Raw genomic sequence first — 22,315 nt, forward strand, 5'->3', positions numbered from 1 at the left:
AAATAAAAATGTGTGCATGAATCTCATAAGAAAAATAACTGATTATTCAGGGACATATTTTTATTTATTAATTTATTATGTTTTTCTTGTGTTGACTCAAACTAAAGTTGTGTTAAGTTTACTTGTTAGGAGAAATATGCACCATAGATCCATCTAACTAGAAGCTGTTTCCACATTCATCTGCTGAAGTTTCTCTGTACTAACCTTATGTCTCAGTTTAACATGTGGACGTATGTAGGATTATGGGACATCACAAGTGCCAATTGTGGAGCCAGTCATGGTCCAATATACTGTATAACTTGTGACAAAGTGTTATCTGGAAACCTGAAGCCTCCAGGTCACACACACTGAGAATGGACTTCACAAACTTTCAAATTGCAAAACAATATTTGTATATTGATAGATTCTGGGTTTTTCATTGAGGAGTAGATGTCATTAAAAAAAAATTTAACTCATCAATTGAACTTTTTTTTGTGGCAAAAATGCACAATTAATTATTCCAATGGATTATTTTTATGGTAAACCGACTGCACTCTCAAAATGCTTTACAGTACAAGCCACACCTGTTCACTCACACAAGCATATAGCACTTTTACTACGCCTTCAGCACTTCGACACTTTGATATGCCGACTGGAGGAGCTGGATATCAAACCACCAACCTTCTGATTAATGGACAAACCATGCTACCTCCTGAGCCACTGCCGCCCCTAATATATATGACCTGAAACATGCCTGAGGGGTTCTTTAAATATATTTGAAAAGTAGAGAAATATTGAACAAGGGAGCATGTGCAAGTTCAAGCTGAACATGTTTGTTTTCACCTACTCACTATTCTACAGATTTGTCTTGGTATTTTTATATCCACATTGTTGCCCCGAAGCAAGGAAAAATGACGATGCATTTTTTATTTAACACTATCAGAATACCAACATCTTTCAAAAAATTGGTTGAAGAATATATTTTCTCCAAGAAAACATAATTCATACATCTTATCATTGGTGATGAGGGATGATCGTGTTACCCAATAAAAGTTTAAAAGAGGCACAAGCACACATGATTTGGGTTGAATGTTTATTAGAATTTGCGATTAGCGATGTAACATTCACCTACATGGCGCAAAGGAAGTCATAAATATGCTAATATGCAAATATGCACGCCTTTATTGGAATGAGCTCATCTCATCAGGGGATGATATATCCAAGGAAACTCGGTGATACACCTGCACGTGGCTAAACAGGGTGGGATGCACAGAAGCCTGTTGCTCTGATGACGGTAAATAAAATAGAAAATCAGCAACACAGTTTATATCAAATATTTAGATACAAATGAAAAGAAATTACAAAAAAGTCAGAAGATATAAGACAAAAAGTAAAAGAAACAAAAAAAAAACTGCTTAGTAATGCACTGCACCCGTAATAGTTGTTTCTTTTTGTTCGCATGGAGCTACAGTACTAAGTTGGCAGAAAAAGGTGCATGGCTTTTGTTTTTCATCTGAAACAGTACAGGAGGATGATCGGTTGTGGATGCAGGATGGCATTTCATTTCTCTCGCTGTGTAGTCCTCATGAATCAATGAATAAACAACTGTGGTTAAGAGATCAGTGTATGAATAAGACTCAAAACTTGGCAACACTGAAATTCTGTTAGAGGAAAGAAAGAAAAAACTAAAAAAAGTAAAGAAATTAAGGAAAAAAAAGCAGTGATAACATCGTATCCCTGTACCAAAGTGGTGTTGTGATCGTTAACAACATGTCATGCTCCATTAGTGAAGTCCTTTAAAATGGGATTGCCCATCCCACTTGTTTAAGTATTAAGATGTGGGTCTAGACCTGAATGTAATGTGCAGGGAGGGAGAGGGTGAGCTCAGCAAAAGGCAGTAGTCATAGTCGAGGTGAATACGATAATGTCGAAGGTGAGGATCCATGGTTGATAATGGTAAAACAGGGGATGTCATGCAGCTTGGGGCCAGAGGCGAGGAGGGTTGGAAAGGCCCTCGGGGGAAGATTTCTCCATCACGTTGTGGCCCCTGGCATGCCGGTGCTTTAGGTAGGACACAAGACTGGAGAGGAGAAACAGCGGAGAGTAATGTTAAGTTACTGTGAGGTAAGATGCTGTATGACAAAGTTACTTTACTATAGTGACTCTCACTGGAAAATGAGAAAGTTGAAAGTTCGTTTTCACATTAACTGAATATACTATTTATATTCCAGTTAGAGAACATAACCTTGTGTGTTTGTTTAATTCTTGCTTAAATCTTTCCCCTGTGTTTCTGTGTTTACCTTTCAATATGTAGTCAGTTAGCAGTGTAGGCACCTTCTCACTGTCCTCCTTCATGACATAAAGAACTACAAGGAAGAAATACAAAACGTGTCAGCTGTGGATATACACTTTTATTTGCCAGTCATAATTATTTCTGTGCTGGACACTTACTTTTTGTCAGCATCTGCAGGTCCTCAACAGATGGAGGGTCGCTTTTCTTCTCATACGGAATTACTGTGTTTAGATACTGAAAACAAAGTCAAGGTTCAGTGGGTTTAAAAGGAAACTGGGAAGAACTGAAACAAAGGACTAAAAGCAATATTACAGCATTTTGGGAAACTAACCTATTTGCTATCTTGCCCTGATTTGAATGAAAATATTGATATCACTCTCATATCTGTCATTTAAATATGAAGCTGGACCCAGGAGACAGTTAGGTTAGAGGGCAAAGGTAAAAAAAAAAATCAGGTTTGATATATTCAAACAAGATATAGTATAGATATATTAATAGCCAGCTAAGAGGTGCTAGTGCCAGCTGTTTCCTCTGTTTCCTCCATAGCCTAACATTGCAAACAATTAAGCCTTTATCACTGAGTAAGAGATTAAAAGTCACAATCTCTGATCAAATGTAAACACAAGGGAAACCCCAAACCCCACACAGTACTGGAACCTGCATCACTCTCGAGCTTATTTACAGATGTTTTACATGAATACATAGAGTTATGAGGGTTCTGATACTGTTAAGAATCAGAGAACCATTTACTGGTAACAATCTAGTAATAACTCCAAAAACAGACCTACATTAAACTCAAAATGCTCACGTCAAACCTCATTTATGGGCATCTGCCTGTGATTTATATGGACAGAAACAGGCACACTTCTTGCAGTGTATCGGAGCATATTGCTTACACTATCAACGGAGATCAAATTACAACCGGTAGGCCCATCTTCCCTGTGTATGACCTTAACTGTGCGTTGGACTGAGGCAGTGCAGCCGTTACATCTGTATTGGGGTCCATGGCATGAAAGGGTCTATGCATGAGCTTCCTCAGCACAGCTAGTATCAGTCCCCTCCTGCTGTAAATAAGTTATACCATGGCTGTAATGCACACGGGAAGCACCACGAATAATAACCTCACTCTTATCAATTATTACTACTTCAGCAGCTCCTACACCTTCAGTAACTCATGTCAGTCATGGATGCTTTAGCATTTCCGTGTACACGTCACTATAAAGCTGCAAACATATTTTCTGATGTCTATATGTTACATGTATGTTGTGTATGTCATATATTATGAACAAATGAACTGTTTAACTAATTAAATAATTTGTGTACACTGCTGTCCAATGTCTAGTGTCATCTTGTGACAGTTATGTTTGTGTTTTTGTGTTAGCTAAGAGCAGCAAGCAGCACAGTGTCCAAAACGCCTTTTAAACACAAAATCGGATTTCAGAAAAGTGGTGGAGGATAAGGTTGCTAAGCTACTGTGGTTTCACTCAACAAAGCGAGGCGTGGTCCTTGTAATGTGTCAAGACATATTTGTACATTTAGATCACATTTGTTTTAGAACTACACCATTTTTGACTTTTGACCTTACCTGTTTCTCATTCCCTGTGCTTCCAAATGTCTGTCTGATTCCTGTCTGCAGGATGCTGGACAGTCCCTCCATGCTGAAACGCTGCAGGTCACAATACACACACACACACACACACACACACACACACACAGAAAGAGAGAACATTATTATAAGGTATTGATCATCTGAGAATTAGTGCCTTAATTAAAATAACAGACTGAAATCTGAGGATAAGTCATTATTTAGTTCAAATCCAATACGGACCTTTTGGCATCGCTCACAAACCATACTGGTGATCAACACTCAGTCACTGTGAGATGCAATTAGTCTACCTGTTTTTTATTGCACCTGCATCGTTATGTCATCTGTACATTTACATTGCTTAAGTGATGCAGCCTCAGGTACCAAGGAGTCATCAACGCTGCTGCTGTGTTCACATGGAGGGAAAATCCATTAGGTTGTTTCTCTGTTACTGGACAGGAGCAGACCGGACTGGGCTCTTACTGTATGAAGACAATGGGTCACCTCCACTTTAGGATCTTTCCTGGAAGATACTTTAGAGGCTAATGGACCCGAGATCCATTATGCTAACAGTCAGAGGAAGGGAGGAGGGAGAGCTGTCAGGAACTGTGGTTTCACCTTTCTCTAATTTACACTGGAAGGATTAAACATGGGCATGTATATTCATAAGTAAATCCTAATGGAGGCAGAAATGTACATTTTGGCATAATTAACTCTAGTGTAGTGACACTGGTGAGAGCACAAGCAACACACACACACACACACACACACACACACACACACACATGCATCCATCACTCATTCTCACCTTGACAGGCATGCTCCCTGTCTTCTCCGTGCGTGCCATGGAGCCTGTGTTCCCTCCGTTCACAGGTTGCGTCCCACCCCCCTGCAGGCTCAGGGCCTTGTCCCGGCGTCGGCGTTTGCTGCTTTCCCGTTGCTCCTTCTGCCTGTTCTGCACTTCCATCAGGGCCGTGATGAACGTGTTCTTTACCTCTTTCTCAAACTCCAGCTCGTCGCGCCGGGCCAGCTGGCTGACCAGCTCCTCTGAGTACTCACGGATGGCAGCCTCCACCCGGTGCAGCAGCTCCACCAGTGCTGAGCTGGGCATCAGGCTCAGGCCTGCACAACAGATGATTGTGTAGAGACAGTTGGGCATTATTTTGCATGAAGTATTACGTATTTCTTTACCCAGAGGTTCAGACAGAATGCTAAACATATACAGACTGTATGATATACTAAGCTAATATTCACTGTAGGTAGTTCATTTTAAGCAACAGAGCAAAAGTGAGAATCAGTCAGACTCAAGCAGGACTCCATCAACAAACTCAACATTTATTGTAAGACTGGTTTCTGTGACACTGTGTTAATATCATTAAATTACAAAGATAAAGAAGCTGGATCCCTTTTCTTTTTCACAATATCAGTGGTTCCAAATCCCAACTCTTTGTTGTTTATGACCCCTAAACAGAACATGGTATCTTTGTATGTTAAATTGTGGGCAGTAAAATCACAAAATATTTTCCCTTTGCAGATTGTTTCATTTGAATAATTTGAATCATCAAAAATTTGAGAAAAACCTAAGAACTGTGCATATATATTAGTTTTAGCAGGCAACCACTGACGATCATGATGTAATGATGACAACTTGCTGCATAATTCTTTCTATATAATCAAACTTAGTTAACCAGTTAAGTCCTTACTCAACAATCCATGAGTGAAAATGAAGCCAGAGGTACATCAGAATGAAAACCATGTGTGATCTTATACACGCCAACATTGGACAAATCAAAGTATTTACACGGGTATGTGTGTTCTGCAATGTTTAGTCATGTTGTTCCCACAGTGGCCAGGACAAATGAATGCTCAGAGGAACCACATGGATCTCCAATCTGTTCAGCAAAGGGCTGCCTTATGGCAGGGAACACTGCCTCATCTTGGCCTATGGACCTGCTGAAATGATGTGACTAATCTAACCATGGGGATTACTAAATCAAAACCTGATGTGTGTGTGTGTATGTGTGTGTTTATAGGGGGCATCCTCTCCAATTTCTCCCCAAAAACAAGATTTAGGGAGAGAATGTAAAGTAAATAACTTGTTGCATAAACTGCATAATTAATGCAGTTTGTGCATGATTGTTGTCATAGTGTCCATGCACTCATTATAACTGCCCTTTATGTTAGGTCTTCCATAAACAGGGAATATGATGTGTTTTAATGTCTCACCAGCTCAGGAAGGTCTCAGCTTTGGTATTTTATCGCTGCTAGTGACATGCTTAATTGTAACCTAAAAGGCAGTGAAAGACTGATCATCCTACTAGCAAATCGAGCAGTTTCTTTGGCCAGAAAAGATTCATTTTTACATAAGCAAGTCTACATGGATCAGTGTTTTGATAAGAATGTTGCCTGTTCACATCCCAGACTAGCTGAGAAACTCCTCAACAAGTTACTCTTAACAGCTGCTGACCAAGTGTCAGTCAGTTGGGAAGTTGCATTAATAAAAAATAAAAAATATATATTTCCAGTTTTACCTTCGTAGGAGCAGTTGTTGTTGGAGGCCTGTGACAGCTGTCTGATCTCCTCCAGCAGGGAGGGGCTAGTCCTGGAGGAGCAGTGGCTGCTCTCCTCCTCATCCTCCTCCTCAGTTTCGCCAGGATCCGGAGAGTTCTCCATCATCTCAACTATCTCCTCAATGACCTTGGTGAGAGAGAGAGAGAGGAGAGAGAGAGAGAAAGAGAGAGCGTTAGATGGAAGAATATGAGGAGACAGGTGGATGGACAGGAAAGTGATCAGGAGACAGGGCTAAGAACACACATATCCATAACCGTCCATTTGTCAGTAGAGTAAACAAAAGCCTCCTCTGTAAGTGTACATATCATACTTAGATCCATTATTGATGTCTACACTTGCTGCAGCAGTGAAGGCCAGCTTAAGTTGGATTTTAGCATCTGTTACTAGCATGATGTGAGAGGATTCCAACATCATGTCATACATGACCTGAATAGATTTGATGGACATGATAAGGAAAATAACTCCTCCAAACTAAGCAACAAAATACATCATAGGTCCATTTTTTCCCTAGATCTGACGCCTCTTTAAGCAGGACAATATTAATGTCTGTGCCTTCCAAAGCTATTACTACTCAGGAAAAATAAATCAGTTTTATGATCTGACAATGTTACAGTTAGGGTTTGGTTAAGGTTTTCAAATTACAGTGCTGCTTTGTTGAGGTTAGGAGACCTACATCGTCATGGTTACAATAGTGAACACATGGTTAAGGTTAGGGAATGATAGTGGAAACAACAACATTGACTCATGGTAGGAAACAGGGAGAAAACAACATTTAAGTCTCAATAAAGAGCCTTTCCTAAACCAGATCGTAAGAAACAAAGAATGCAACAATACATACAGTGGTTTGGGACATGTGGTAAACATACACATGAATCCACATTGTTAATACATGTAAAGATTACCTGACTGCAAGACTATGACCTATCAAAGTGAAATAGCCACAACCAACAATGCAAAGATTGTCTGTGGAGTTCCACAGGGGTCAATTCATGGTCCTTTACTGTTTTCAATCTACTGCGCATGCTATTCTACAAGCAGTTGTTTTGACTGTTATGCCTATGATACACAGATACATGTGCACTTTATGTCCTGCACACATTAAGCCTTGGATGGCTAGTAACTTTTTCATGTTTAGCGCTGATAAAACAGAAGTGATGGTGATTGATCCTAAATCAAACCACTTCTATAGCAATGATTTTATATAAAGACGGATGACATGACAGCTCCCCAAAAGTGATTGAGTGTGATTGACTCCCGATTGGGTCGGATTGGATACCGTGGCTCCACTACGCACTCACTACAGTGCAGACTCCAAATGACGTCACCAGCACAAGATGGCAGCGCTGGGATATTTTGGCTTAATTTTTTTTTTACAGCTGGAGTTGTCTTTATCTAGACTCATTGCTCTATAGTCTGTTTGGGTTGCACTGTGTAAGGAGTCTCTGACTTGAATTTCTCCGAACATTATAACAGTATGTCAGGTGTCTCTCAGCTTGAGAGCATTGCCCAGATTAGATCTTTTCATTCATTCTGTGATGGATAAACCCTTTTTCATGTCTTTGTCTACAGCCATCTAAATTACCAGAACTCCCTGCCCTAGAAATCTGCCTCCAGCTCGTACAAAATACAGCGGCTCTAACAAGGTCTAGACAGATTGAGCATATTTTCACCATTCTGACCTCCCTGCACTGATAACCTGTGCCATTTTGGAGTCGACTTCAAAATTTTACTGTTTGTCTTAAAGGCTCTGATCCATCGTACATTATTGACCTTTTCACTCTATACACCACTTGCTGAGTAACAAAAATGTAAGAATCTGAATGAAAAAGGCAGATTTATATACTTCATAAATATCTAAAAGGGTAATTATAGTAAATCCAACAAACAAACTTATTATTTTTGGTCCTTTTATGCCTTTATTGGATGCTTGTAGTGTAGATTGACTGGAGTGAGAGGAGGGAATGACACAGCAAATGGTCTGGCTGGCCCGGAGTCGGCAGTTGTACCGACATGGTATGTGGCCCTAACCATTCAACTATCAGGTGACCCCACAGACAAAATTATTGTAAACAAAAATGCTCTAATGTGTGAAAAGTGACAAGATACAAAGGACCCAAACAACACTCTCAGACAAGGCTCATGTTGCCTCTTCTTTTTCTAATGATCAAATGCAGGACACAGACAAACTACTGTTGGATCTTAAATACTCACACACACCTGATCAGCTGTGATGAGAGGCTCCTCATTCAGGCATTTGGCGTTGTCATTCTTCTCATTCATCTCTTCCTCCTCTTTTTCGTGGATCTGCAGAAACATGAGAACTCAACAACAAAGAAATGGCTACTACAGTATGTCTTACTAAGAAAATAAAGCTAACAAGAGTCCAAGCTGCCTCTCTGCATTGGAATGATAATATAAATCTGTGATAAACCTCAGACAAGTGTCCCACATTAGTGTGTGAAAAGGAGAGATCAGTCTTATTTTGTAGTCTCATGCTTAAATTATTTGAATGGTTTTACATTATTTAGCATTACTTAAAAATGTCTAAATAGTTTATACTTCATTTATGTACTTATTTGCAATATTTGACTTTCATATAGAGTTTTGATATTCAAGTTAATTGTAGGGATGGCAATGTCAATTGGCCAGTCCAGACTGAAAAATCTCAGCAACTCCTCCATTTGAGGGATTGCCAAGAAATTCAATATGAATTAAAATCACTCTGTTCCTGGTCCTCTGACATTAATCTGGTGCCATCATGAGGTCAAAAGTTCAGTTTGTCCAGTACTTCCCATCAGCCTCAGCTCTACTGTGTTTAGTGCTAATTAGCAAATGTTAGGATCCTAATTTCCTAAACTAATATGATGAGCATCGTTATAAATTATACCTGCTAAACATCAGCATGTTACCTCTATCATTGTGGGCATGTTAGCATTCTGCTGTTAGCATTCAGTTCAAAGGACCTTTATTTCAAATTACAGCCTCACAGAGCTGCTAGCATGGCTGTGGATTCTTACAGGGCTTGGGGCAGTGTGACAGTTCATCAAATATTTGCAATCTGCTATTTGCTGAAATATCCAAAGCTTGCAGCAGGCAGACATATTTTGTGGGTCTGGTATCTTAGAAATAAATAGAATAACCTCGTTAGAACAGGTAGTTCAGGGCAATGTGACGATGTGAGCACTTATACAATATCTAGGCCTACAGAAAAAAAGAAAATTGCTTGATCTGACTGGTCTGAAGAGGTAATGTCATTTGTGAAAATTCCAACAACTAGAATTAAATTGGAGTTAAAATATGAGAACTGAATGTGTCACAACAACATTCTCTCTCTGGAGCAAAATTGTCTGCTCTGGCCTTCACCGGCCCAAACATGGCCTGGACTGCTAAGTGCCTGCTGCTGGTGTCCAGTTGTATGTGACAGCCAATTAAGGGAGGGGAGGAAGAGGGAGGCCTCTGCTGAATGGCAGACCAGTCAAGGTTGGTCAAGCATGTCTTCAAGTGTCAGAGTGAGATTAAGCCTCAGAAAGAATGAACCAGTTAGCTGCTCAGTTTGCCACCTCGACATGAAACACCATGGCACATTGTTTTGGTCCTTACATTTACACATTTCTAAAACCATAACAAGAGAATCATGTTTTGTCTTTAAAACTAGAGGAATAGACAGAAGTGAAGAGTATTCAACAAGTATTGCAAAAGCAAATTTCTGGGGTGGTGAGCCTGTTGTCAGGGTCAGACCTGGTATTAGTTTTAATAAAACCACACTCATTTCACCATGCAAGTGGTAAATAAACATCACAGTAGAGCTCAGGATCCATTCATGGTTAATGCTTTTGAGGCAGTTTCATGCCAACTAAATAAGAACAAATTGTACATAATGTTAATTCAACGTTCATATGGTTTGTATAGCAATGGTACTAATCTACTACTCCTAAGGACATCTAAATACAATGTAGATCAAATATAAGATATAAGTTAGTTGGAACAAGGAATAAACAGGAATTTCAATAAGAGAGAAATTTTAAAACATGTAACCTTTTGTTAGCTAAAGAAAACCATGTTTGCCATACAGGTAGTTGACAGTTTTAGGAAAGCAATTAAATTCACAAAATCAAAAAGAAAGTTTACTTATGATATATTATATATTATATTGTTTTTTACATGCCTATATTCTACATTTCCCAGATTTAAAGCACATAGAAATATGTGGATGACATGTACCTCCTGGTCAGACAGATTGCCGTTCAGTCCCTCTGAGTCAGGGCCGTCCCAGGTGGAGATGTAGTTGTCAGTTAAAGCGTCCCACACACTGTGAAATTACACACAAACACATACATGCAAACATGTAAGTAAGGCAACTTTCAAGTATAACAAAAAAAAAAAGCAAAAACAAAACTCCACTACGCTTTAAAGTCTGCCGTCTGTTTTCAGTTGGTGTATCCACACATGATGCAATTAGACAGTTATATAACAGCATTAGACTAGAGTTCAGTGTGTTTTATCTCCCTGTTTATAAAGGCGGTCTACTCAGCCCTGTCTTCAGCAGCCTGCAACTCAGTCAATATTTCAATGTGACAAGTTAATGATGGTGGTCAATGTGCAGAGCTGGAGGCTGCAGAGGAACAATGCACAACAGAAAAAAAGCACAGCTTACTACTCGTGAAAAGGTATCCTTAGCAGAGATTTAGATAAAGCTTCTCACATCATTGTGCCAGTGGTCTCTGACTGCAGCCGGAGCAAGTGTCTGTCTGAGTAGGAATGACATAAAACTGGAAGAGAAGTGTCCTTTGTCCCAGAGCCTTTGTGTTTTTTCCTCCTCCAGTCAGAGGTTGGTTCAGGCCTGCTGCCCTGCTCCCAGTGGCACTGCCCACACCCAGTCACACAGTGGACGCCATTGAGCTCGCAGCTTACCTCACCAGCCATGTCCGCGTGCCATGGGTGCACAACAGCACAAAGTTTCAATACACTTAACCCTAAAATGAAAACTAAGTAATAAAAAATAACTTGAATGAAAATATAAAATGAACTTTATTTAAAAAAAATGAACTAAAGCAAATGTATATCAATATATTTAGACTTAATTATGTGCTAAAACTGACTACAATCTTCTGTGAACAGACTATTGTTCGGCCACCATGTATTCAAAGGAAGAGCAGACACATTGAAAACAGTTGGCAGATAACACTAAGATTACTGGGAGATGCAGACGCTGGTATGAATTGCTTGATTTTCTGTTTTAACTGCATTTATGTGCTGCTGAATTTGAAGATTCATATATTTAGCAGCATTAAAACAAAGTTTACATCACTCAAGGATATATCAAAAAATGATTGTATGTAATACACAACATTGTGATCAGACTGAAGGGTTGTGCTGGGCATAATGTGAGGCCAGCTTTAGAGTTGCTGTTAGGTGGATTTTGTTTCCTTTGGACAGAGCTAGGCCAGCTGTTTCCTCCTGTTTCCAGTCTTTATACTAAGCTAAGCTAACCGGCAGCTAGCTGTATATAGCTTCATAGATAATGGACAGGCATTAGGGTTGTAACATCTTCTCTTGTGTCTTGCATTATTTCCCGTTGTATTTTGAAATACTTGTTTCCCACCCCTTGATCAGCCACACCTGTCTCCAATCACTTACCTGCCCCTATGTTTTAGTAGTCAACCCTGTATACTTCCCTGTTTTCCCATGCCCCTTTGCCAGACGTTCTTTGTTCCTTCCTGTGTTCATACCTCTGTACCATTTTTCCATCTCTTTCGGCTTCTGACTTTACTTGGTTCCCTGGTTTAAGGCCTATGCATTGCCTGCTTTGTTTGGACTGCCGACCTGTGTAAAGACCTTTTTGATTATCAGTAAAGACTGTTTGAACCCAACCCTCTTCCTGTGAGTCTCTATTTCTACCATTATTGTTACAACTCAAGAACTAGGTGTAAAGAAATACGTGTACTTCCAACAATGTCATTTTTTTTTCTTCAAATGAAACTGAACCAAAACACATGAGTCAAACCATAACAACACATGAGGAGCAGATACTGCCTGCATAGCACAGGGAAAAGGTTTGGTCATCTGGACGCCAGGAATTGGAACTCCATGTTACAAAACTGTCCTGCTGTGTTTGTTGGCCTGCAGCCACCGAGGAGAAATCATTCTGTTTAATATTCTAGTTCTCCATCATCAGCTTGTTGGACTCACTCATATCTGGGTTTCTAATCAGGCAACTGCAGGGATTAGGCCAAAATGTACGACAGACTGTTTTCAACCAAACAGCAGATTTAGCTTTGAATCGGACTCCATCCTTCACTGAGTACAGATGATTTTTCTTATATTCCATAAGAAAACAGAAGGTCCTCAGTGTTATAAACGTCAGTGTGGTCTTGCTTTATACTTGTGTGTGAGTAGTGAATAAATATTGAGTGGATGACACTCACTTCATGTGAAATCACAGCATGGATTGTTGATGCAAGAATTGTTATGAAGAAGGAGGAACAATGAGACATTGTTAATGGGACAAAGAATCCAGAGGAGACTGGACCAGTTGGTTTGACTGGAATAATATTTCTATACTGGTTTCCTTATGTACGCCATAACAAATCAGTGTAAGGAATTAGGTTTATGTCTTGGTCTTAACATGCAGATTAGTGTAGTACTGTCAAACTCTAACCACCCACAGTCCCGTATCAGAACAGGAATACAGACCCATTTTTACCAGCAATTTAGTATCGTCTGAAAAATCATGTGCTTCCTCTCCAAAAGCTCTCCTCTCTTACACCTACGATCAGGCTATTTTTAGCCTGATTCATATCCACACAGTGTGAGGACGTCTGTGTTTCCACCTCAGAGCCTGCGAGCTAAAGGAGGAGGATCTGGCAGTCAGCTGGTGGAGAGGCAGAGACAGACCCACAGAGCCGAAGCCAACTGATGCATACAAAACTGCACAATGAATAATTCAGCACGCAGCCCGACTGGTGAAGCTGGGGAGGGTGGGGTCACGCTGTTGATTGACTGGTTGTTTCGGGATGTTGTGGTCTATGTGTGGAAATATTTTGGCTTTTGTCATGTGTGTCGCGCTGGGCTGCCGAGCCGCTGTTTTGGCCGTGAGTGTGTGTTGTAGATGGCAGGAATGGCAGCATATTGAGTATGCCAGTGTGTGATTAACATAAAGGGCTGGAGGAGTAGGTTCTGTTTTATGGGTGCTGAGAGTCTGGCTGTTGTATTTCATTATGTTCCTATATCTGTGTTCCTTTAATATTATCCTGATCGCCCTGCAGGGTGCATCATGAAGCCCAAATGCTACAAAATATAGCATTTTGTTAAAGAGTTCAAATAGTCAAGAAAATACAGTAAATAAGTTTTTAGTTCAGTTATCTGAAGTCCATGAGTCAATGGAGCTGAAAAACATAAAGATATTTCCTATATGTTAACAAAGCTGCTCATTGTTATTTCCAACTTTGCAGCTTCTCCCCAAAGAATCCTAAAATACTATTATTTATTTTTCTTTAGATCTTTTATTATTCTTCCATTTATTTCTCTCTTGAGCTCTTTAATTGTTTTTTTTTTTCTAGTTGTCTATTGCTGTTGTATCTTTTTATTTTACCGCTGCTAACACTGCTCCACCTCCTCCATCACCTTCTTTGGATTAATGATGACCTGGAGAAGAACTCCACCTAACTCACTTGAATTCGGTCTCATCTTAACACATGTGCTTATCCCTAATGACCAGGCCATCATGGTTTAGACCTGCGATGGGCCCGGACCCTCCTGAGGGTCTGGGGGCATCCCGAAGCTAATTTTAAATAAAATTAAAGAAGATATTGACAGCAAAAGTATGTTTGTTATCTCTTTTTCTCCCTGCAGCACACCCACTGTTCTAACCCAGATACAAGTGTAATGATCTCTCACTCACACATCTATACACATGCACAAAACATGCTGTGTCATCCCAACCTTGAATCCATAACCAGGTATCACAAAAACCCATTTTTGTTACAACACTGGAATCACTGATAAGTACAGGATATTAGAAGTAAGTTTTGGTTGTTGTTGTTCGTCTATGATGTAATATGTATGTTTGTTGTCTCTGCTCAAATATCTAGCCCTAAAAATAAATAAATAAAAATCACAAAATACTGATGCAAATGCTTTTTAGAGTTCTTTTTTGGATTTTAAGTGTTATAAGTACAACTTATAATAATTCATCATCCATTACAACCGCAGTTGTGCACATAGCAGGCTTGAAAACAGATATTAACAGATGGCTGCTCATGAGGGCTAAAAGCCCCAGACAACTGAGCCTCATAACAGTTCGTTACACAATATTAAAAGTGGTCACTCACTCTTCGTCCTGCAGTCGCTCCTCATCCTCCTGGCTGTGTGACTGGTTGCGTATGGGCGCCAGACCCTCCGTCTTGGTGTTGTAATTGTGGAAGCAGACGTTGAGTTTCTCGTCGAACTCGTTGACCAGGTCCTCCATCGACTTGAAGCTCATCATCTCAGAGAAGTTCTCCAGCTCAGAGAAGTCCTCCCGGGTGATGGGGGCCAGGGGGACAGTGGTGGTGGTGGGGGGCGGGGAGTAGGGGGAGTGATCCAGTGCTGGATGGTCCAGCTCATCCATCTGACAGGGCCGGAGATCCTCAAACTCCTCATCCAAACACACGAGAGGGGCTTCCATGGTGTCCCCCGTACGGTTAATGTCCGAGCCCTGAACAAAACACAGCGGTAGTGCAGTGTTTAATGCATCAAGTTTGCTAAATCAGCACCGCTTATAAAACTGATGCTGTCAGTTTCTCTTAAGATCACTGCAGCAAATGTGTTTAAGGCAAAGACCAGATCAGACTCTATCTGTCCCCATCTGGTGGATTTACCAACATCCCAGAAGGATTTATATGGCGTCTCCTAAATCACGCCTGCCTCACCTCAGGTGGACTGGCACCATGTAGTCTAGACAAAGAAGGGATGGAGGTTGATGTGCCAGAAGGGGACCAGGTCCCAAAGGAAAACCCAACCAGTTGGCTTTACTGGTAAACCACAGTTAATTAAGTAGTTCTACTGGGACTGAAGTGATGAGGTTTCCAAGATTCTGGGACATGAAATTAGAGGAGGATTTGTCAAAGTATATCATGTATTACAGTAAGGTTATTTTACAGTGCTGGGAACGGGTTTCTTCACAGGTTTAGATGCTAAATATCTGGTGTAAAGATGGATTTACTTGAATAAATCGTGTCGTGAAATGTGTCAGATAATTATAATGCTGCTCTGAGAACCGTTTCCTCTACTCATCGTTCAATGTCAATGCAACCATCTATATCAGTTTTAAACATGGGTCACATTTTACAGCACAATCACACCTTTCTGACCACCTCTGCATTTCTGAGACAGACTTCAGAAAGTTACCCCAAAATATATTTGGAGAGGTAAGAAATCTTAGATCAAATGTTCCAAAGATACATTGAATCAGGAGGTCATGGGAGTTCCATGGTTGTATTTTTGGTCTTTTGTTTTCATTTTATTACATCCCTTGTGTATTTGGTTTAAGCTGTAAAATAAGGCAACTCGATTCACCACTGAGGAAAAGATAATCAAACCTTGGGGCTCACAAGAAGAAGTATATTCAAATATTCCCTTTTAAAATTAAGACAAAAAAAATATGTCAAGTTATCAAGTTCAAGTCCCTATTAAGTTTTCATTCTCTGTTTCCTTTGTTCAATAGTTACATTTATTCACTGGTTTTTCTTTCCCACAGAGGAGAGAAAAGAGTTCATCCACTCTGCTATTTTATAATTAAGGTCTTAAGCACATGCACATGCTGTTCCATGGCAAGACTGATTTACCTAATCTCTATATTTACCAGTGAAACATTGCAATTTATTGTTGAACTCCTCTTACAAACAGTTAACACCAGACCGTTTGGAGTAAGGATACACTCTATACCTTCTAATGCCTCAATCAACTGGAGTAGAGTTTGGAAAACCATTATACTTCCTCCTAGAAACACTGCTCTTTAAAGTGTTGCATTATAAAAATATACTGCTAATATACTAAATCAAGTTGTTGGTGTGTGTTATGTTCTATTATACACATGGTTTGGGAATACCAGGAAGTCTCTGTGTTTTGGAAAGTGGTAGGCCTATATATAACAATACAGTATTCCTTATTTCCCAGTTGTCCTACTCTCTCATTACAAATGTTTTTTAATATGTCACAATTACGACAAAGAGTGAACCTCACAATCTGACAGCGAAAACAAAAACTGCTTATTGTTCACTCTCATCAGAGCAGGAAGCAGCCAGGAAACATGGGGTTCATTGTCTCCTGTAGTTAGTGCTCACGTGTTCCTACTAGAATTCATCAAATTATCTTTAGGTTTCACAGAATATACTAAGAAAACTCAAATCACTGTAACTGTAGAAAAATGATGCTGGTGATCTTTTTAATTTGACTGTTATGTGTGTAAAAGGTGCAGTTCAGCAAAAAGAAGCATCACTCATTCTCATGGCGGACGTAATGCTGCAGTCAGACTTTTCAAAGAAGTTGTGCTGCGGTCAGGTCGTCCAACGCAGAGTAATTACAGTATTGAGGCCTAAATTTCATCCTTTGTGCTTTGCTGGACCGTGGCCTGGCCTAAGTGGGTGAGCACAGAGGAACAAGCTTGTGCAAGCCTCTTCCTCCTCACCACACCACTCAGCAAAGTGCTGCTCCGTGTACAGCCGGATATTGTTTTCCACAATCTCATCCTCTCTCTGTCTCTCTAGCTTTGTTTTCCCTCTGTCTGTCCCTCTGGTGTGTTTATCTTTATTAGTGTATTTCAGCTGCATTCATTATTGGCTTAAAACTCAGTATTTCTGATTTGGTAGCAGAGAAATGAAGTACTCCCTGGCTCCTTTACATGACAGTGACTGACAACTTGTGTCTGTCAATAGATCACTGACTCAAGGCCGTTGGGTCTACAACACAAACATAGAAATTAGCAGCTGATTCTAACCTTGCCACAGGGACTCTTTGCAGGATGTAGTGATGCACTGCTGCTTGAAAAGTTGGCATCGTGAAAAATCACAAATTCAATTTCCTAATAGCCCTTTCCAGTCATCCTGTAGCTTTTCTATTTACTGCTATGTCCATTTAGCAAGGCGGATGTGGAAAACGCAGGAATATTTTTATTCTAACATAAGTGAGGTGTGAAATCACAGCATCTACATTATGGCTGAAGCAGTATGAAGCAGTAGGGGGTGTGTGGAGGTGTTTGAGATGTGCACACTGTATGTACTGAACGTCCGCATAGTTCAGGATGTGTGTCAGCCTTTTTTTGTATGTGACCTTCACAGAGTGGTGGTGGTCTCAGGTGTATGCCCCTCCTCCTCCACAAGGATACAGGTATGAAAAAGAGCCATTCACAAGAGATGAGGTCATTTAATGCAATGGAGCCAAATCTCTTGCCCCATTTTTACTACGGGGAGGAGGGATGACTACAACTATCATATCAAACAACAAATCAATTTGATTATTAAAGCATTTTTTTTATTTTGTCCGTGACATAATCATGGCTGTCACATGCAGACAGTGGTTTAATATTTCATATTTTGGAGAAGAACAATGTCAACACATGCTAAATGCTGTTAAAATCAAGCCTGATGTGTATCAGAGATATGAAATTAAATTATTGCTCATATCTGATATGGCCTTTAGCTGGCTCAGTGTCACATAGCAGGTATTTATTCATATTCTAAATGAAAATACCTTTTAAACAATTCAGTTCTTGTCCTATGTGAAGCACATTTGACTCAAATCAACATTCAGGCAGAAATGGAAATCATTCAATCAGCAGGTCCAGGTCATCAGCTCATTAGCGGAAGAAAAAAGAGGAGTGTGGGGGAGGGAGAAAAGAGCAGTGAGGAGAGAGGACGGAGGACAGAGGGATGGAGGAAACCATGGTTACAAGGCAGGGATGGAGGGGAGATCATGCTCAGCTGTAGGACCTCAGAGGGGTCATGACTGAGCTCGGGCATGGAAGAATGAACGGCAGGATGACAGGTAGAGTAAGAAGACGGTTTACCTGCAGTGGACGAGCCGCTGTTTGTTATGGCTGCGGTGTGTAGGCAGGATCTTCTTAGACCAGGAGAATCTGTGCCTTCCTTCGCAGCGACAGATGAGCAGCAGCAGTTACATTCATTCCAGTGTGGAAGAGAGAGAAAAAAAATATGAGGGGGAGGTAAAGATGGCAGCGTGGTCTGAGCTTTGGTCTGTATCCCGTCCCTCACCCGTTAGCCCACAGCCACCCTTGTCTGTCCTGTCCTCCCACAGCCCGTTGTTTTCCAATCAATAGACATCCAGCCCTGCTCACACGGAGCCTGCGCACTGCCAGGCCTCTGACGATATCAGCTCCCCCCTCCCTCCCTCCTCCTTTCTTCCTTCACTATCCTCTCTGTCTCCCTTTGTCCCTGCCTCCCTCCCTCCCTGCACGCATTAATTCCCCAATATTCATGAGAAGAGAAGGAGGAGGAGGAGGAGGAGGAGGAGGAGGGGCAGGAGGTTTGGGGGATGGAGGTTCTTTTGCAAGGTAGCTGTTGCAAGTACATACCTTGTACTTGTACGTCACCAGCTTTTCCCCTATTGTCTGCTAATCGTTGTGCCATACACCTGAATGGAGTAACTAGAGACGACACACGACATAATGAGTTGATTTAACTCAATCTACCTTTCTCCTATAAACATTATATGTCTGCTGCGGGAGACCCTTCTAAAACAAACTCGTTCAATTGAGTTTTATTCATTTATTTAAATTATTTTTAGCACCAAATCATAACATACATTATCTCAAGGCAATTATATATATATATATATATATATATATATATATATATATATATATACTGTGTATAATAGAAAAGAGAAGGAGACCAGGAACAGCTGTATATACTGTTGTATTCAAGCACTGTCAGAATGATGATAATAGTGATACTTAGGTGTGATAATGCTATAATAATAACAGCAGCAGCAACAATAGCAGAACCAAATACTACTACTACTACTACTACTACTACTACTACTACTACTACTACTACTACTAATAATAATAAATATAATATAATAATATAAATGATATTGGCTAAAGGAAGCATATATAAGGTGAAAAGTATCAGTCCATGACCATTGTCTGAGGTCATGAGTTGAACTGTGGTCAATGATTGATTGAAAATCTTCAAGCAAACCATTCTAAGCAAATAATCACATAATTGTTTTGCAACACCTTCTTCAAGGATATCAGAAACAAAAGGGGGTGGGGGGGCGTGGGCGTGGGTGGTGGATGTGGTTTTAAGTAGAGGTTTAATTACTGCAACCTTAAAAGTCTGTGGTACATAACCTGATAATAGTCTTCATCATTCATAAGCAATAGATCGTATATGTAGTTCATCACTTCCTTCTCAAAGGTTGATGCATTCATGATAACATTATTAACAATATTCAACTTTCTGCCACTTTTATAATACAGAGTTGTGTTCAAGTAGCGCCTGATTTGCAGTGATAAAAGTGTGTTTGATGTAACGTATGACCTTCTGTAGATGCGTTTCATGAATTTTGTAAGTCAGGAGTATTTGCATTTTAATAAAAAAAAAACAGCAAAGTTAGGAAGCTCTTTGTGATCTTTAAAATGGATTTATACATGTGAAAATAGATGCTAATAAAAATTTGTTTTAATGACATTGATTCCTGCCTTCATCCCAGCCTCTGCTCTAAAATCTGCATAATCCGTGGTCTCAATCTGTGGTTGGGGTTTAGACCTGCTGTCTATAAGCTTCAGCTGTACGGGCATTAACACATGTAATCACGTAACGCTTCACATGTTATTATCACACCCAAAGTGCACTCAAACAGGAAAATACTATAATATGACTATATCTCTGAGGCTCGGAGCATCCACCTCTCAGATATGAGCAGATCTGACAGGTTCAGATTTTTACAGCCGATGTTTTGGTTCGAGAGAAGTGAGAAAATAAGCAGTTGGACGCAGGTATTTAAACCATTTATAAACATGCATATGAAATTTTATATTTTGTGTACAGTCCAAGCTGGTGATGAGTACATGACTGAAAATGATCAGTGAAAAAAAATGTTTGTGTCCTCCCAAAATAGGTACCATAATTTTAGAAATTGGCAGCAGATACAATCAGCAAAGACAGACTGCTGCAGACCAAGGACGTCAGTGCACAGTAGGAGCTGCTCAGCTGCACACTATGAAAAATAAAACTCACAAATCACAGAACATACTGTACTTACTACACCTACACACACACACACACACACACACACACACACAAGCATATCATTTGTGTTTGGGCACACAATATTCAGTGTAATATGTGCACACAAATTTCATCTTCAGTTTGAAACACAACCAGTCAACAAGCACTAACTCCGCTGGTGTCTGTAAGCAGCTGCTTCTTCCCCCACACAACAAGAGGAAGAAAAGGGGAGAAAAGGAAGAAAGGGGATGTGGCCCTGTCAGAGGCCTCCCATTACTACAGCAACACAGCTCACACAGCCCAGCATTGCATAGACGCTGGTTGCCATGGTTATGCTGTAATTGCACTGGCAAAGGAATTACTCCACAAGCAACAGGAGGGAATAAGAAGGAGAGAGTTTCCAGCTACTGTATACACACCAGAGATGGCTGCTCACATGCTGCTTTATTTGAGGGGAGGTGTGATACAGCAGCTTAAGAGCAAATTATACAGAAGCCCTGTGAATATGTAGACTTTTATGTTATTTGTACCAGCAAGGTTAATACGGAACTATCCATACTGTACTCTCATAGAAAAGAAAATAGCTTCACACAGTTTTTGAATGGAAACATCTCAAACAGTTCATTATCTGATTTTTTCACTGATTAACACACCTTTAATCTGCTAACAAGCTTAAACATGCTACTGCTGAGTTTACCAGAACAATAGATCAGTAGCTGGGGATCCTTTTGGCCCTGAATTAAGCTTCAGGAAAAGTGTCCCACTGCATATAAATCCCAAATTTATAAGGATTAGAAGTGAACACCAGCTTTACCATTCTGTTCACCCCAGCTGTTCTCAGGTCACAGTGGTACAGGAGTGACAGTGACAAAAAGAGAGGAGCTAAACTTCCACAGATTAAAGAACACGCACACTCATAGCAGCACACCCCAGTTGATGATACATAAATTGATAACACATTCCTTTACTATAACAGATTTTAGATTTAACATGCAAACATAAAAATTTAAAGATGCATTCTTCGTACTTATACACATACTGTGACCTACTGCACATTCTTCCATTCCTATATTGAACATTATTTCTATATTTTACCCTTTACAATATTTTTCATATCTTTATTGTAAATATTTTATGGTTCCTGACTTGCAGTACTTGCTTTATCTTTATTTTTATTTTTTCTACTGGCTATGTTTATCGTGATGCACCAAAACACCAAAGCATTTGAAAATCTACTTGGCAATAAACTTGATTCTGATTCTGAAAACACACACGTGTCAAACACCTCAATTTTTCTTACGTTTTGGGTCATCAACCTCTGACCAACCAGCGTGTCTTCCTGTGTTAGTTGCTTTTTTGCTTCACCAGTCTGACAGCAGTATATAGAACTACTTCCTGCAGTATAGTACTGTCCTAATAATAGATCAGAGGGTGTAGTAACACAGTTTATTCCAACACTGCCTTTGTACAGACAAAGGGTTTGACGGTCATCAGCCTCTAGGAACTGTTTGCTTTAACTTTCAAGGACTCGTTTACTTCTGCTGCTGCAGGAAAGCTGGAAGTCCACCAATTTCTTCATCCCTGAAGAAGGCTGTTTTCAAGGAAAATTACATACAAATTTACATTTCTCAGTTTTTGAAAACTGGAAAAATTATT

At 40.0% G+C, this 22,315-nt stretch overlaps 1 protein-coding gene across 2 annotated transcripts; it reads right to left on the bottom strand.

Annotated features, from left to right (window-relative positions):
* Positions 1-1,058: 1,058 nt before the first annotated feature.
* fez1 (fasciculation and elongation protein zeta 1 (zygin I)) lies at positions 1,059-18,758 on the bottom strand. Of its 2 annotated transcripts, none has more exons than XM_056396886.1 (10): positions 18,472-18,758; positions 14,759-15,123; positions 10,650-10,737; positions 8,640-8,732; positions 6,389-6,554; positions 4,666-4,979; positions 3,858-3,938; positions 2,431-2,506; positions 2,280-2,345; positions 1,059-2,059 (listed from the first exon to the last, which is right to left on the bottom strand). In XM_056396886.1, exons 2-10 carry the CDS (start codon positions 15,091-15,093, stop codon positions 2,043-2,045), a joined length of 1,236 nt encoding a protein of 411 aa, XP_056252861.1. In that variant the 5' UTR covers positions 15,094-15,123; positions 18,472-18,758; the 3' UTR covers positions 1,059-2,042. The 2 variants fall into 2 exon arrangements, with proteins under 2 accessions (XP_056252861.1, XP_056252862.1); XM_056396887.1 differs by having other exon boundaries at positions 8,646-8,732; positions 18,472-18,755.
* Positions 18,759-22,315: the final 3,557 nt, after the last annotated feature.

Source organism: Seriola aureovittata, chromosome 15 (genome assembly GCF_021018895.1).
Source record: "Seriola aureovittata isolate HTS-2021-v1 ecotype China chromosome 15, ASM2101889v1, whole genome shotgun sequence".
In the NCBI taxonomy this organism is placed as follows: domain Eukaryota; kingdom Metazoa; phylum Chordata; class Actinopteri; order Carangiformes; family Carangidae; genus Seriola; species Seriola aureovittata.